The 18,512-nt window shown below is 32.6% G+C and overlaps 1 protein-coding gene across 5 annotated transcripts; it reads left to right on the forward strand.

Moving 5' to 3' along the window:
• The first annotated feature begins 4,774 nt into the window (after positions 1-4,774).
• Positions 4,775-16,645, forward strand: LOC140054512 (transcription initiation factor TFIID subunit 12-like). 5 transcript variants are annotated; one of them, XM_072099527.1, is made up of 7 exons: positions 4,775-4,865; positions 5,859-6,012; positions 9,912-10,004; positions 10,237-10,449; positions 13,527-13,604; positions 13,854-13,968; positions 14,664-16,639. In XM_072099527.1, exons 2-7 carry the CDS (start codon positions 5,890-5,892, stop codon positions 14,786-14,788), a joined length of 747 nt encoding a protein of 248 aa, XP_071955628.1. In that variant the 5' UTR covers positions 4,775-4,865; positions 5,859-5,889; the 3' UTR covers positions 14,789-16,639. The 5 variants fall into 5 exon arrangements, with proteins under 5 accessions (XP_071955628.1, XP_071955629.1, XP_071955632.1 ...); XM_072099528.1 differs by having other exon boundaries at positions 4,858-4,954; XM_072099531.1 differs by having other exon boundaries at positions 4,862-4,961; positions 10,237-10,401; positions 14,664-16,645.
• Positions 16,646-18,512: the final 1,867 nt, after the last annotated feature.

Here is an 18,512-nt window from a genome sequence, read left to right on the forward strand (position 1 = left end):
ACTAACATGCTAAATTAGTTCATAAAAAAGGTCTAACACAGCAACACCAAAAATCAACGAATCGTTACTCAGCACGGCCTATTCTTTACCATTGCCGCGTACTCTCTACGCCCGGTAAATTAAGTATTGTTTTTATATGATATAAATAAGTATAAAATACATGTTATTAATAGGATTGATAAAATGTTAAATTTCATTAACATTTATTTGTTTTACCAGAAACAAGTTAAATATAGGAATATTAAACTATCCTTCGTGAAAACAGAAACACGCCCGGTCACGCTATCGTAGCGCCCGGTTGATAAAGCAAACTGTTTATACGGCAGTTTTTACTAAATAAATTGCATAAAACGAACAACTAAATATCCAAATAGTATTTAACATGTTGGCATGTAGTTGATAACATTTTTTATCATGAAAATACTACCGGTGGTCCAGCCTTTGATTAGGAGTGAAACCGTCACAAAAAGTTGTATACATCCCAGATACATCCACACTTATGGCGGCGCCCTACCACATGGACAATATTACTGTTACAGGGAAAATCGCGAATTACTCATTCTTGTGATATATATTCTTTGCCTGTATTTATTCTTTGTAGGTAATTACTACTACCAAAGATAGACTTCGTGGCGCTATAGATCTTTACCAAAGAATATATATCACAAGAATGAGTAATCCGCGATTTTAATATTTAATTGTTCGTTGTATGCAATTTATTTAGTAAAAACTGCCGTATAAACAGTTCGCTTTATCAACCGGGCGCTACGATAGCGTGACCGGGCGTGTTGGTGTTTAGTTTAGTTTAGTTTAGTTATAATGGGAAAATTTAGGCGAATGCCTTTTTAACCCCATATCAACTACATTGTGTCGATGCGATTCTTGAAGGTGTTAGTGGTCTCAGAATTAACAACGTCAGCTGGTAAACTGTTCCAATGGTTTATTACTCGTTGCGAGAAGGTATGTCTTCTACAGTTCAATCCTTTATGGAAAATAGGCTTGAAAAATCTCAGGTGATGTCCTCAAGTAATTCGGCTAATTTTACTTCTCATTTGGAAAAAGTCATCCTTGGCTACACCCTCGAAATCTTTAACAATTTTATATGCTTCAATCAGGTCACCTCGAATTCTTCTGTCGTACAAGGTTGTTAGGCCAAGAAGCTTTAGTCGATCTTCATAATTATGAATATGAACGGATACATGGAACTAATTTAGTCGCACGACGTTGTACTCTTTCAATTACATTTATGTCCTTTTGAAGATACGGATTCCATACTTGAACACAACATTCGAGATGTGGGCGTACATAATGCTTTTAGATGACGTTAAAACAATCCTTATCCATAATAATATACGAAAGTCCTTCTGATGCTTCTTAAACAGTTCATGGCCCGCTGAGATACTTTGGCGCAGTGTTGGCTTGGTTTACAGTCATTAGTAATTAGTACTCCTAGGTTCTTTATTTTCTCAACTGTTTCCAGTTCAACTTCATCTATTTGGTATTTAAAATGAACATTTGAATGTCCGAAGTGCATCACCCTACATTTGCTTTTATTAAAAGCTAACATCCATTCTTTACTCCACTGCAGTGCATTGTTTAAAGATTCTTGTAATAATTGTCCATCATTTCTTTACGCGTTTTCACGAAGGATAGTTTAATAATATTCCTATATTTAACTTGTTTCTGGTAAAACAAATAAATGTTAATGAAATTTAACATTTTATCCTATTAATAACATGTATTTTATACTAATTTGTATCATAAAAACAATACTTAATTTACCGGGCGTAGGGTAGTACGCGGCAATGGTAAAGAATAGGCCGTGCTGACTACAAGAAGCCCAATTGGCATGTCGCTGTAGGCCTAGTCCCTCTTTTTACATTATACAAATAATAATAATAATAATAATACTTAATAAAACAAATTGTGATCTTGATTATTTCATGCTTTCCGTCTCATGGTAAATATTTGCTTTCTGTCTCATGGTTATTTTATTTCGTTTAATTTAACTAACCGTTACATACATTACAGTATATTAACGCATGAAATAATTCATTATTAGGCTAGGACATTATGATTAGTTATAATAACAGTGAAATTACACTATTTTTATTGTTCTATGATTAGTTATAATAACAGTGAAATTACACTATTTTTATTGTTCCCTGGTTATATTACTTATCCGTTGAGTAGCCCTAACGAACAATTTTTAATTGAATCTTATAAATACTTACAGTAATATTTATGAAATTCAACCGTTAGTTAGTTAGTGGTTTTAGGTTAGGCTTAAGTATTTGATTTTAGGCCCTAACCAATTTGAAAATCAATTAGCATGCACGTAGACGTCCTATAATTACGTAAACGTTAATTATGATAAAGCAAAAACTCACTAGACAATTATTAATTTACAGACACTGATCGACAGCTAGATGGAATTGATGCAATAATGATGGCCCAATCATCATCATCATCATCATCGCATGTTGCCGATCAAGAAGACAACGATGCCACCACTGACGACGACTGCTGCTTAGAAGACTTTGAGATGACTCCGCTAAATACTTTAGAATATGTAGCCGGTTACGTCGTCAAGAAAGCAAGTGTAAAGCACAATTGGGATATCTGTAACAGTGCGATGCGAGAAATCAATCGAAAACTGGAAGACCTAAAGCAGCTAGTTCCTAACACATTTTATGAAGTTGAATGTTTGTTCACCAGCAATTGAAACATTGCTAATTGAAACGTACGTAAACCTACGCATATTCTATGCTGTTAAATTCTTCAACAGAGACATAATCAGTGATAAGAAGAAGAGTGAAAAATTAATTAAAGTATCACATTTATGAGGTATGCCATAAAGTTGTAGGAGGTCTGTACGCGCCTCGGTCTGTGCATTATCGGCTAGAAATGATGATCATTACGACGGTCTGGTATGATGATTGAATAATTGTAAATATGATGATTTTATTTCAATGTTTCTACATTTTTTATATTTCCTCTGGGTGGCCCGTGCATCATTTTGCAATAGTTATTGAGTTAATTTTAAACTGAGACTACTATAACATAACTAATTGCTATCTCAGGTTTTAAATAAATTATAATAACAAATGATCAATGTCATGGCGAATGATGGGTACACAATGCAGTAGTCCTAGTATGAATTGTACCAGAATTGACTATCATAATCTGTTTCATGTCATGACTGTAGGCTTAAGCCTATGATTGTTTATAAATATATTCCTAAAAATTACTGCAATAAAAATAATAGTCGAAGTAGTGATTTTCAAAAAGTGACTTCTTGTTCTTTTTTAATTGTTTATAACACACTATTTGACAACTATATTTTCCTAATCTGTACTGTTTTGCTGCTGGATGAAAAGGAAGAACATATCAAGAACAAAACGGAATACGATGCGCTTAGTATTGTTAATACCAGAGGGATAAGTATAAAGCATAAATAAGTAGTAGTGATGTGAGTGATGATTACTCCTATATGATGATTTTGAGGATGATGATAAACATTCAATAATAACAACAATATTCAGTAATTAAAACAAATAGAGATATACAAAGTACAGGAAATAATTTATTATAATTTAATCGCACATTACCGCAATTATTGTGATGAAAAAAATGGAGTATTCAGTTACAATACAGTAGACATACCTGATCCATAAATCTACTCGTTTGAGCGAGAGGGCGCCCTATAAAATGAGCTCCATGTGCGTTACATAAATCTCACGTAAAATTCCGAGAGTGTCCTATCTTTAGTATATAAGATCTTTGCTACTACTGTACAAACAATAACAATAACTTTATTGAACATACGCCTTTAAATCGGCGGCACACGTTCTTCTGGACGGTGCGTTCTTACATACATTACATACATTAAGTTAGCCAGAAGGCTAAATAAAAGTATAAAGAGAAAATAAAAGAAAAAACATTTAAATGAAAGGAAACGAATTGTATAAAAAGAAACTAAAGAGCAAAAAGTACAATACTTACTATTATTTATTATTAGTATTATTATCAATGTTATTAATATGTTAATTTTAAAGAAAATATTATTAGACCTATTATTAAAAATGTCATTTAATTTAAATATTATATTGTTTATTATTATTTAATTATTTATGTTCTTGTTAATACTGTATATCATTTAATTATGTTATGAATTATGATCTTTATTTGTTATTTAGTTAAAGTGGTATTATTTTTATTATTATTTCGATTTTCCTAATTTTAATATTTAATCTTATTTTTAGTGTTTTATTAACCATTTTACCTCCTGATTTAATTGTGTTTTTAAAGTTTTGTAAATATAAATTTAAAGTCTCCATGCAGCAGTTAAGTGTTGTTTACAATGATGATACAAAATACAGATATAAATAAAAGGCCTAAAATGAACAGAAATTACATTTGCAAAATTAACAAATTACATTATAAAGTTAAACATAAAATCAACTGATACAGTAAAAAAAAAAACAACAACATCAGAAATTTACACTATACAAGTCTTACTCTGCAATACAGAATGGAAATCGGGTACAATCTCTAGATCTATTTATCAAGTATTAGATGGGTTTCTTTACTGAACACATGATAGTCACTTCCAAGTGTTAGGTGTATTTTATTTTTTAATTTCGGAGCGCTTTTTCCATGCTCTTTTGGCATATATTTTGCAAAATTTATCAAGTATTAGATGGGTTTCTTTACTGAACACATGATAGTCACTTCCAAGTGTTAGGTGTATTTTATTTTATTTCTAGCAAAGATTGTATAGCCAGAACCATTATGGCTCTGTGTATAGCGCCGCTATATAATCTTTGCTACTCGCTCGTCGTCGAGAAGTACATTCGTCATTAGTAAGTAGTAGGGGAGACAAAAATACAGAACAGAACAGATATATATCATTCAAATTTGTTTTCAGTATGCTGTAATTTCAGTAATTTAGGTTACAGGTGTTATTATTATTATTATTTTTTTCATGTAAAACTAAGGAAGTCCTCTTTTGGCTAGCCTACCTAGGCTAGGGCCTAGGCCTAGCTAGCTAGACTCTACCTAGGCCTACTAGGTAGGCCTAGGCCTAGCCTAGCTAGCTAGCTAGCCTAGGCCTAGTTAGCTAGGCCTAGCCTAGCCTATAATATATAGCTAGGGTAGGGCCTAGGAGGCTAGCCTAGCTAGCTAGTCTAGCTAGAGGCCTACCTTTCCTAGCGTGCCTAGCCCTAGCTGGTAGTAGCTAGTAGGACCAAGTCTAGCTATAGCCTAGTTTTAGTAGGTAGAGGCCTACTCTCTAGCTAGTAGGCCTAGGCCCTCTCTCCTACTAGCTAGGTGTCAGATGAAAGCGTTTGCGCTTGAAATCGGTCGCGATAATAAAATTAAAATCAACATCTGGTATTTTGTATGAAGAAGGGGCCGCTAGATACGCTTTTTATCATATTTGGCATAGGCCTAGTTACTTTTGAATCTGTCACGTGACAGGCTGTCACAGTGTATGGATCAACAGTTTTATATTTATTTTACCACGTCCATGTCATAATTGAGGCTGTTGAAAAATTTTAACTATTCGATATGAAGGAACAACATTCGAAACAACCAACAAATTTATAAACAGATGTGTTGTTCATGTTAGCCACTACACTACGGCTGACATTGGTACACAGAAGACCTTATCCAAATCCTTAATTTGAGGATGAATACAAAAATGTCATCATTCAAGTCTTGGCAATGTTTGTTTTTAAAAAAAATTCTCAAGCCCAGCAGTGCTTCACCAATGTTTCTCGGCCCAAATCTGGGCATCGAAATTATTTTTCCCTAATTTTCTAATAATAAATGTTTAGTACTACCTTATTTTACAGATATTTTAATAGCATTTCTTTGGTTATCATAATGGCAAACCAACAACCACAACTTTCTCTAACACAAGCTATAGGTAGTCCAGTTATAAGACCTGCACAAGCGCCACGTAAAACACTACTGGAAACAATCAAAGAGATTGAAAAACAGATTGAGGTAAATACAGTGATGTGTGTGTGTCATGTATACTTTCGCTCTTTTTTCTGTTTCTTCCTCCTTTGTATGTTTATTCTTTTTACTTCTCTTTTTTTTGTCCACTAAGACAATTTTAATGGGTCTGTTAGTTTCATCATCCTTTTACTATTCCTACTATTTTAATTTGTTATTGAACCATGTTTCATAAGGGTAGCCCATCCAGCAAAGCTGATCATTGTGGCCCTCGACAATACAATACAAACAATACAATACAAACAATACAAAAATACATTATCATAAAAAATTAATTATAAACTAGACATGAAACTCGTCACTTTGACGAGTTAGTTATCCGCACGACAGATGCCACGTGCACGAAAATACAGGACCACCTCTTATTATAGTTTTTAACGTATTATAATTATACAGTACACTGTGTATAAAAGGAGACATTAATTCTACATGATACAGAGGGCGGCAAACAACAATTTGCTCACATCAGAGACTATGCTGGTGTACATTGTACTACTGTATATTATATGACATATTAACTGAATTATGGGACCTGCCTTTAATTCAAATATTTAACATGACGACGTCATAAAAAAAACAACACAACGATAGCAATTTCTGAAGAAAATTATCTTAGCAACAACATATTAACGTGTAGAAGAAATTTGAATACGTAAAATGTTGGTGCGCGCACATTTAAATGTGATGAACTATTACGCAAAATATGAAAATACGACTTTTTTTATTCAACTGGCAATATGATGACGTCACAACATCCGATTGGCAAAATGTTTACATGAATTCGTATCTACAATCCTATAGCTTCCAGAAAATGTGATAATCACCAGAAAATGTTTTAATCGTGATTATCACATTTTATTCTTACGAGCTATTACAGATTAAAATTTACTGTAAAGATGAAATTAATGACCCACGTAATTAAAATTTTTAGGCATGATGACGTTATAAAAATTTAAATATTTTTATCTCATGCTAAAGAAAGTTGATTGACCTAGACAATATATAAATATAGGAGAAAAAGGAATACAGATAAGCGTGATGCGCTCCATTGAATGTGATGAGCAATAACGAAACAGACAAAAATCCTATATTTTACATTCGTGTGGCCATACGATTACGTCACAATGTTTTTTTAGCCTTATTGATGCATGATCCGACATCTGCAACTCATCAACTTCTAGATTTTGTAATAAAAATAAACGGTTCACGGTTTACTTTAGAAACTATGACTGTTTAAAAAAAGACATTATTTTGATGATTTTTTAAGCTTTTTCATAAAAAACGCGCACAAATTGTCTAATTCAACGTGTTCGTATGGCGTTATTTAAACTGGAAAAGTTCTAAATTGTTTTCAAAATTACTAGGAAAGGCTTGAAAAATATAATTCAAGAGAAAAAAATATGTTTTTTCGCTACGTGCGCACCGCGTGCGTAAAAAATTGCGCGCCCGTGGGAATTTTTGACATGCTCAAAATGACATGAAACGCGTAAAAAGTTGATTAGAAATTAATTTTGCGCATTTTGAAATTTTAAATGCGCGTGCGCGCGTAACTTCTTGTGAAACATGCCATTTTTAATCCGTAGAAAGTTTGCCCCTGATATGACTTAAATTTTGTCAAAGTGTCAATACTAAATGACTTTTGGTTTTTAATCTATGATCAATCATTGAAATTCATAAAATTGCGCGTAAGTCACGTTGCGCAACTATGACGTCATTCAAAAATAGGAGGTGCACAACTTCACGTAAATGCCCATATGTTGTCAAAATTATGAAATGTTATGTTTACACATTTTAGAGAAACGCGACTCACAAAAAGGAAGGAAGGAAAGAAGAATAATACAGAAAAACTAGATTTGAACTCGTCACTTTGACGAGTTCGGGTTATCCGCGCAAACGCAACATGCACATACTTTAAACTATATAAACTTCGACAATTATTATACCATCCTATGACATGAATTAAGAATGTTTACAGTGCTGAATTGTACCTATTTTGTAGCATACAGCATATTACAGTGTTTACAGAATACACTGTATGTTATATACAGTGTAGAATAGACGAAATTACGAGACCCATCTTTTAAATCCAATTATTAACACAATGACGTTATCAAATTGGCATATAAAGATAACAATTTTAGAAGATAATTATCTAAATAATTACATTAATACAAATTTTAAGAATTTTGGGCACGTGAAAGTGAGATGCGCTCTCGTTTAAACGCAATGAACTTTTACGCAAGAGATGAAATATGACTTTTTGAATTTAACTGGCCATATGATGACATCACAACATCTGATTGGCAAAATATTCACATGAATTCGTATCTACAATCCAATAGCTTCCAGAAAACGTTTTAATCATGATTATCACTTATAATTCTGACGAGCTATAACCGATTGAAATTTACTGTAAAGATAAAAATAAGTGACCCACATTATTTACATTTTTAGACATGATGACGTCATAAAAATTAAAATATTTTTAACTCATGCGAAAGATAGTTGATTGACCTAGACAGTATTAAAATATATGAGGAAATGGAATACGTATAAGCGATATGCGCTCTATTTAATGTAATGAGCAATAACGAAACAGTCAAAAATCCAATATTTTACATTCGTGTGGCCATACGATGACGTCATAACATCCGAGGGGTAAAGATTCTGCATGAATTCATATCTACAACATATCTGCTTATATATTAAATTTAAAAAATTGGGGGTAACGGTTGATCCTGAGGAGCTATAATAGATTCAAAGTAGGCATAAATTTGACATTATTTTGTAACTTTTTCAACAAAAATGCGCGCAAATTGTCTAAATCAACGTGTTCGTATGACGTCATTTTAATTTGAAATGATGTCAATCTTTTTTAAAATGACTAGGAAAGGCTGGAAAATCATAATTCAAGAGAAAAAACATGATTTTCATGCTCCGTGCGCACCATACGCGTAAATTTGTTTGCGCGCGCGGGAATTTTTGACATGCTCAAAATGTCATGATCAGCGTAGAAAGTTGATTAGAAATTAATTTTGCGCATTTTGAAACTTTAAATGCGCGTGCGCGCTTAACTTCTTGTGAAACATGTCATTTTTAATCCATAGAAAGTTTGCCCTTGATATGACTTAAATTTTCACTAAGTGTCAAAACAAAATGACTTTTGGTTTATAATCTATGACCAATCATTGAAATTCATAAAATCGCGCGTAAGTCACGTTGCGCAACTCTGACGTCATTCAAAATATGGAGGTGCACAACTTCAGGTAAATGTCCATATGATGAAAAAGTTATATATATGATATAGTAACAAGCAATAGGGGATATGCTGCGCACAAAAATCCGGGAAAGAAAGAAGAATAAAGATGAAAAAAAAAAAGATTTTTACAATAACAAGGGGTTATCCGCAACTTAAAGTTGCGGATAACCAAAAATGTTGATCTCATACAATAACAAGGAGTTATCCGCTTGGTATACCAAGCGGATAAATAAAAACTACTATAAATATAAAAATTGTGATAACATTTTCAGATTTCGTAAAATTCAATAAATCAAATATTAAAACATAATACAGGTACAAGAATTCAATATAATACACAGAGGTTTAACATGATAAAGTACTGTACTTTTTTAAATACAAGCACAATTCAAAAAGAGAGACAGGTCAGAAAACTAGTTACTACTTTATTTAGGATTTGAATCTAATAAGATTTAAAATTTGTCTTAAAATTTCCTACAGTAGATTTCCGAATAAAGGACGGGAGATATTAAGTAAGGTTGAGCTCTATATACAAAGCTACGTTTTTAAGTTCAGTCTTAGGACGAGGAACATCAAATAAACTAGAGTGGATTTAAGTTTTATTAATTAAGTTGTTGCCTTTAAATAGATCTTGGAAAGTGGTCCGATTTCAGGAAAGCAGGAACAAGATTTAATAAAGTTGAAAGAATTACACAGACGGGCACTTGGAGAACAGGAAAAGGTAACAATTGAATGCACTAAAAGTTTTTACTATACCTAATTTAAGCTAAATTCAACTTTAGTAAATCCATGCAATCCTTAGCTTCAAAATTGTTTCATTGCATAGGAATATTTTTTTTCTCTATTCTGTGGTTTACCACCACTTTTATTTTATTTATTCAGATAAATAATAACTATGAAATAAAAATTATTATTCTACTCACAAATATTTGTTTGAATATTTCTATTTTTAGTTGCAAAATCAATGGAAAGTTTCACAGCAGGGTTCTGTAAAACCTATTCAAGTGGTGGCAACATCAAGTCAACCAGTTGCAGCATCCATGGGCATACCGACAAGCCAATTACCTGTTAATTCAGTGTCTGCAGGCAGCATTGGTGGTACACCACCATCTATTAAGGCGAGTCCTGTAGTGTCAGGGCATTCAATGGGAGTTAGTGAAGCACAGGTAAATAATTCATTTAAAGTTTAATGTCTGACAGTTGACAAAAAAAACTACCAATTAAGGATTTACTAGACCCCTAGTCCTTGGCAACGGCTGTTTCACCAAAGATTGTATAGGTAACTGCGTGAGACATTTGTAATCTATGGACGCTATTCCGGCTGACAAATTTGAACCGGAATAAGTTGTTGTCAAGGCAATATCATACAATGTTTTGATCAAAAAACGAAGTTGTATAACCAAGCATGTCAATGTAAACACACATAATTAATCAAAAAGTGTCCAGATCCAAAAGAATCTTTTATTTTACTTTGTTTACATAATTTTTTCCCTTTTCCATGAATCAACCCTCAAGATGGTTAATTACGGATACTTCGATGCGAACCGCAAAATTTAAACCATTTCCATTATAAATCAAAATAGAAGGCGCTATAACCTATGTTCATGTGTCCCCCCCTGAATGGCGTCTATAGATTTTACAAGGTGCGTAGTGTTATAAGATAGGAGCTTGGAAACAGTTATCTATGTTGTGCCGCTATCTTTGCTTTTACTAGATTTAGTAGATTAGCAAACAGAAAGCACTAATTTTTAATTTTGCCTGATTTTCTATTTTATTGACGTCCTACTACTATTTGATGGTGTAGTGATTCTTGTATCTGGTTGGCTACTACAAAAAAAGGTTACAGCTCACATTACAGTGTCATGTTGTAGATCACCATTGATAAAATCTGCACATTTGATTGATGGATCGACTTTTTAAGTTTTAATGTAATTAAAATTTATTTTAAAAATCAATTTTGACAAACCAAAATTAGTTACTAACCTGACTGACAGTTTCAGTTGTCATTTCACGAGCATTTTCTTCAGAGTGACGACCATATTATTAAAGGAAAGGAACACCATGGGCTAAATGTGCCACTGTGCTTATAGATAAATGTAATAAAAACATGATTACCATGGTTCAAGGTACAATAGTAAGCAATTTACGGTAGTTAAAAAATAGACTTTTAAACGACAACATGACGCAAATTGAACAGCGCCATTTTGACAGGTTAAGAGCAATTATGTGTCGCATTCAAGCAAATCAAAACGTTCATCGTCTTTAGTACAGTATTTTAATACGGTAGTGCGGGATAGGATAACCATAAATAAAATCAATTAAATAGCCTAACATACCTAATATTTTCGGAATATGGCTTGGAGTTTTTATAATGCGGAAAATTTGGAACCAGAATATACAGAAAGAGAGTTAGTTTGCGTCGTGAGGAAAAAAGACAACATTCTTCTCTTTCGTTGTCCTTGTTGTCGCTGCGGTACCGCTACTACTACTACAAGAATTACTAGGCCTAGAACTCGTGTTGAACGAAAATAAAGTAGGCACTGCATCGTCAACCAACAACCTCCGCTTGGAAGGTTTGCCAGTTAATTCCCCTAGCAATAAAAGTAACAATAGATTAACAATAGCTGAGAGATTTACGAAATGGCTTGCAGAAGAAAAGATCGATCGAAGGTTTGTTTACCAAGCCAGTGCATGCTCATACCGTGTCATCGCCGTCCTGCATGACCGCATGTCGCGTTATTAGCCAATCATATTAGCGGATTCGCTTAACCAATAGAACGGTATTTGACGTCACAACTACCATGAGAACAAGATGGCAATTTTCAAAAGTCTTGAAAACAACTTTAATACCCTGTTTACTAGAAAACTACAAATCCGATTTAAACATAAATTGTTCTGAATATTTAGTTGGTAGGGTTACTTTTATAATAGTTAAGTAAAATATTAGGGTGTCCCTTTCCTTTAGCGTTATTGGTTATTGGCTTAACAATATGGTCGTCACTGAAGAAAGTGCTCATGAAATGAGCACTGAAACTGTCAGTTTTGGTTTGTCAAAATAAATATTTTAAATATTGTATGCATGTACTATAATTTCTTTATTCTTTATATCAAACCAACAGTGTAAAACACCAATAACAGGTTGAAAATAAAGCTAAACTATAAAATATGAACCAATATAAATATATACAAATGAAAAAGAAAATTTAAATAATTTCATTAATAATACATTTAAATTGAGAAAAATTACAGTTAAAAATATCTAAAGAATTATTTTTTAAAATACAAGAATTGTACAATGACGAGAGTCTACAGAAAATACCATTTTTACAAACATTGACACGAGAAAATTTAACATGAAGAAAGGGTTTACTACGAAGATTACGAACAGGAACATTAAAATAAAACAACGAAACAAGATCACAATCAAACTTAGAAGTAAGACATTTATACAGGAATTGCAAGTCCTGTCTTGCTCTCCTAGATGTCGGGGAAACAATAGGAGGCAGGTTGGCTGCTGGGCCGACAAAGCGCAAGAACTTGTTATGGGTCCGATCAATTCTGGAGGCTTGAGAAGCAGAGAGTGAATTGTAAATAATTGAACAGAAATTAAAAGATGGTTGGACGAGGGAAAGATAAAGCGCACGTTTGGTGTATGGAGAAAAATGTTTGCAATTGCGCCACATCAGCCCAAGCAGCCTATTGGCCTTTCTGACAACATGATCAACGTGTAAAATAAATGTCAGTTTACGGTCGATGAAAATGCCGAGGTCCCGGTAAGAGTTTACACTTTCAAGGACTTCTTCTTGAACTGAGTAAGCGAAAATAATAGGTTTTTTCTTAAGAGAGCAAGACAGGACTTTGCATTTCTCGGACTTCAGGGACATTTTCCAGTCGGAAACCCACGTACCGAGTCTTTCCAGATCTGCCTGAAGTGCAACGGAGTCCTCAGTAGTGGTAATAATTTTGTAAATCTTGAGGTCGTCAGCAAACATAAGACAGTTGGAATTTTGAAAGAGATTTGGTATTTCATTAACAAATATTAGGTTAGGTGAATTAACACAGCTTGGTAAATATAAGTAAAAATTGCACACAACAAGGAACAACAACATTAACCTTTCAGCCATCTTGACAAAAAAAAAAAAAAAAAAAAAAAAAAAAAAAAAAAAATCATAGTGCCCTGGCAACTACTACTGTATATTAATTGCTTCTAAGCAACATGGAAACTGATTTGTTTATTTTGTAGGTTTTAGACAAGAAAAAACTTCAAGATCTTGTGCGAGAGGTAGATCCAAATGAACAGTTAGATGATGATGTAGAAGAGGTAAGTAACTGTTTAAGCCTGTTTTCTGACATTGAAATTTGATGTTTAATGATTGTTTTTGATCAATTTTATTTAAAACAAATTGTTAGTTATAATGAGAAGGCCGCTAGAATGTCTTTTTGATCATAATCAAGAAAATTACATTTGTCAGTGCACAAACTGTGTAAAAAGGATTTATCTGGAGACACCATAAAAGGGGATTATCATAAACAATGTGAGTTTGAATAAAGTTTGAATTGTTTTTTGTAGATGCTGTTACAGATTGCTGACGACTTTATAGAAACTGTTGTAACTTCCTCTTGCCAACTGGCTAAACACCGTAAATCAAATACACTAGAAGTTAAAGATGTCCAGCTATACCTTGGTAAGTACTTTTATTTCCTAAAAGTAGATCCTTGTCATTTGATTGGAGGATATGAAGAGTTCAGTTTTATGCAAGTGCAAATACTGTATTATATTATCTTGTTTTACTCACCTGATTATATCCTTTTCATTTGATTGGATTAAACTACTCTAATAAATTCATACAATACATCATCAAGAGTGGGATTTCTGGATGGAACACATCCCAAACCTACGATCTATAGATCACTAGCCTAGATTTTGTTCAGGGTCAGTGGACATTTGGCAGTAGACTTGTTTGCCGTATGTACAAATCATAAAAAAATATCATAGAGTATCAGTTGAGATATGCAAATTGAAAAGTCCCTAAATCAGTTAGACAAATACTTTAAAGTATAGCTAAATTAGAGTGTTTAGTACTAACTGACTACTTTGACTCTCAAGTTACTATTTTATAGTAGTTACAATGAATTTTCAGTATTTGCGCGCATATACATTTCACTCTTGATCATGTCATTAAGGCAATAAAACATTTATTTAATATTATGTGACCCACAATCCTCCAATCAAAATGACAAGAATCTATTAAAGTGTGTTTTATAAATATAATTACACAAGCTCAGCATCCTGTTGTTAGATTACTTACTTAACGAACAATTTTTTTTTTTTATTTTGACATTTGATACAGTATGTATATGATTTGATTATGTTTTACAGAACGTAACTGGAATATCTGGGTTCCAGGTTTTGGTGGCGAGGATGTACGAACTTACAAAAGGCCAAATGTTACGGAAGCTCATCGACAGCGTATGGCACTTATACGTAAAACTTTAAAAAAATGAAGAGATTTGAAGCTAATGTGAATAATACCTGAATGAACTTAACGTAATGATAAATTCATTATAGGTGTGCGATTTATAGGTAAATTAGCGTTCCATAGAAGTTTTAATTTATGGCTCTAATAAATACAGAAGTCCCACTAAATTGCACTCATTTTAAAATGTGTTTATTCAACATACACAGTATGCCTACATTTGATTCATTTGAAAGGCCTAGGATTCAGATTTATTTGGTCCTTGCAGAAATTCATGACCGGCACAGTTGCTCACATGAAAATACAATAACATACAAAATATATATAAGTAAAAATAAAGATAAACAAGTAGAGTTGGAATAAAGATACAATATACGGTAGACAACAAGGTGATTCAACAGTAATTGTCATTGAAAGCACGAATGGAAAAGGGGACGAATGAATTTAGATATTTGTTCTACATCGTGTGCTACGTAGTCGCTTTTCTGACCTTTACGTGGTTAATGGATGGTTGGTGTAATGGATGTTTATCATTTAGTATATAAATGCCCTTTGTTTTTGCAGTACATGTTACATCAATTGAGATACTTTCCTTAATAATACGACAGGCCGTATTAATAATTTAATTTCCACCATCCAATTTCCATAAACTACTAAACCATACAATAGAACAAAAAAGGATCGCACTTTCACCAATGGAAAAATAAAAAATCTTCAAGATAGGTTAAGATACCTATTTTTTGTAATGACATCTGAAGCTTGATATTTACCTCTAGCCCACTGACCGCATATTTGATTTGTTTTTTGGGGTTTTTTCAGTCTGCATCATTATGTAAATTAGTATTCATTGTCACTCAACAGAGCAAAATTGCAACCGGAGATATACTCTATTGTTGTAGTTAGGGAGGCCGGTGAGGACGTTCTTGTAGTTCCGGTCTTCCATCGACAAATAATATTATTTCACAGCACTCTTGCTGAAGCATGCACAGAACATTGTTGCTATGCTGTTGTTAAGGGTCATGCTGTCCAGGCTTCAGTCGATAAAAATCTGAATACACAGCGGTATGTGAAGTTTATTGACTTATCCCACAAATGACAGGAATTTATATAGGTGGTATATAATATTATATAACCTATTTTATCATGATTATTTATTCTTGTTTTGATAAATCGTATGATTATGTTTATACTTGAACTTAAAACTTTGTTTTAAAAAGGAATAACGTGTATTAATTTGTATAGATAAGTGTGTTTTATTTGGTATTTTGTGATATCTGTTGCCAGATTGTAAGAGGGTTATGTAGTGTGAAAGTTTTATTATGTGTGGTGTGTTGTGTAATCATCTTAAAGTCTCAGTATTTTGTTTCCCACTGTTTTTTGAAAACAAGAAATAAAATCTATTTTAAAAACGTCTTGTATAATTGTGTGAGTGATACTGATTGTTAAAATGACTTTACAGTATTGTGTAGTTTTTTTTTTTTATTGTTATCCAGTACATTTTTTTTAAAGGAATTAAGGTTTAAATAAACTTAAAAATGAAAAATTGTTCTTTTCAGTTATGGATTTTCAAATACGTCCAGTAGTTCAATCCTTAGAAACTCTAAAAACTTCTTCAGTATTCCATTTAATTATTTTATTTCATCAAGCACTTTGGTTCAACAATTCATTTGGGAGTTCCTATTAGGTCTTTTCAATGAACATGCTTCTCATATGCTTTCCTCTAGGTTTCTTCTCTTTGGAAATTAAAATTTGAGGTTTTTTGCTTTTTTTTTGTCATATCAGAATATAAATAAATTTGTTCATATATCGGTCGTGTCTTTTGTCAAAGATATACAACATTATAGTTTTACTGAAATAAATAGTTTGACATGTTTCTGATGGCAGGCAAACCTTGTATGTATTTACAAATCTTAATATTTCAATCTTTGAAACACTGATAAAATATTATGAAATTGTTTTAACTAGATGGTACGCTCGCTTTGCTCGCGTACCATCTAGGTCGTATCCACAGATGGTTCTCGAATACACAGTAATTTCAGCGTAAAAAATGTACGTACCGCAGGACTAAATAGTACATTGTCGTTTACAGAAACGAATAAATAGACACGATGATTTATGTAAAATTAGCACCCTGGGAATTAGACCTTGTCTTAAAAATGAGTCCAATTTTTTAATTTGAACTCATTTAAACAAACCCAATTTGTGTTTTGTACATAAAATTAGAGTTAAGGGATGGAGAAGAGGAGGACAACTTTTAAATATATTCTCTATCCACTCAGTAACGAAATATTGTTTAAAATGTTTTATAGGCCTATCAATAATATACCACTAAACACAGTAAAACATTTACGATTTATAATACTTTTTAAAAACTGTCCCTGTTATAGTCGATTGAAATAGTAAAGTACATGTAACGATACACCACTACAACGTTTATATTTTTTATAATTATTAATTAATACAAACGTTGAGAAGCAACTGTTAGTAATCTACCCACAGTAACAGTAATAAATGTTCTTTGTATATTTTGTTTATATATCTAACAGTAACCACATTCACAGTAAGACAATTTCGATTCAAATGACGACCAAAAATTTACAATACTAGATGGTCGTGCCCACAGATGGTTCTCGAATACACAGTAATTCCAGCGAGAAAAAACTGGAGATTTCAAATGTACGTACTGCAGGACTATAATACATTGTCGTTTACAGAAACGAATAAATATACACAATGATTTATGTAGTCAACCAAAATTAGCACCCTGGGAATTACTTCCAAGAGAGAAACTTGTCACAAAATCACAAAATGAGTCAATTTTTTTTATTTGGACTCATTTAAACAAACCCAATTTGTGTTTTGTATGTAACATTAAGGGTTGAGGGATGGGGAAGGAGACAGGTACAAAGACGAAACATTTTTAAATATATTCTTATCCACTCAGTAACGAAATATATTTTTTAAATTTTTTTTTAGGCCTATACATAATACACCACTACATACAGTGAAACATTTACGATTTAATACTTTGCTAAAACTCTCACTGTCATAGTCGATTGAAATAGTAAAGTACATGTAACGATACACCACTACGACGTTTATATATTTTTAAATTACTAATTTATACAAACGTTGAGAAGCAACTGTCAGTATAATAAAGTTTATTTATTTGTATATTATATGTTTATAATCTAACAGTAGGGCCTACCCACACTCACAGTAATAAAGTTTATTTGTATATTTGTTTATATTATATCTAACACTTAACAGTACCAACATTCACAGTAAGAAATTTGCGATTCAAATTGCGATCAAAATTACCCGAATCTGTACTTGTTATATATATTTGGCTTATATAAGTTTTAAGTGAAACTCGGTTAGTTCGATTAAAGTTAAACTTTATTCAATTAAACATGTTGTTTTGGGTGGTTTTTTTTGCTGCTGGTGGTATCTACAATATCTAAGCTACGCCATACTTAAATGGTAAATGGGGTCTCTAGTCGAACTTTAGAGGGGTCTGCCAGGGCCAAGGCAGTGTACAGATAGTTTGTAATAGGTATTTTGGTATTGCTTACAATGTGCTAAATCATTTAACATTGGTTGCTAGTGGTATCTACAATATCTAAGCTGGGCTAGTTGAGAAAAGAGGGGTCTCTAATCGAACTTTAAAGGGGTCTGCCAGGGCCAGAGCAGTGTACAGATAGTCTGTAATAGGTCATTTGGTATTGCTTACAATGTGCTAAATCATATAA

This window comes from Antedon mediterranea, chromosome 7 (assembly GCF_964355755.1).
Source record: "Antedon mediterranea chromosome 7, ecAntMedi1.1, whole genome shotgun sequence".
Classification (NCBI taxonomy): Eukaryota; Metazoa; Echinodermata; class Crinoidea; order Comatulida; family Antedonidae; genus Antedon; species Antedon mediterranea.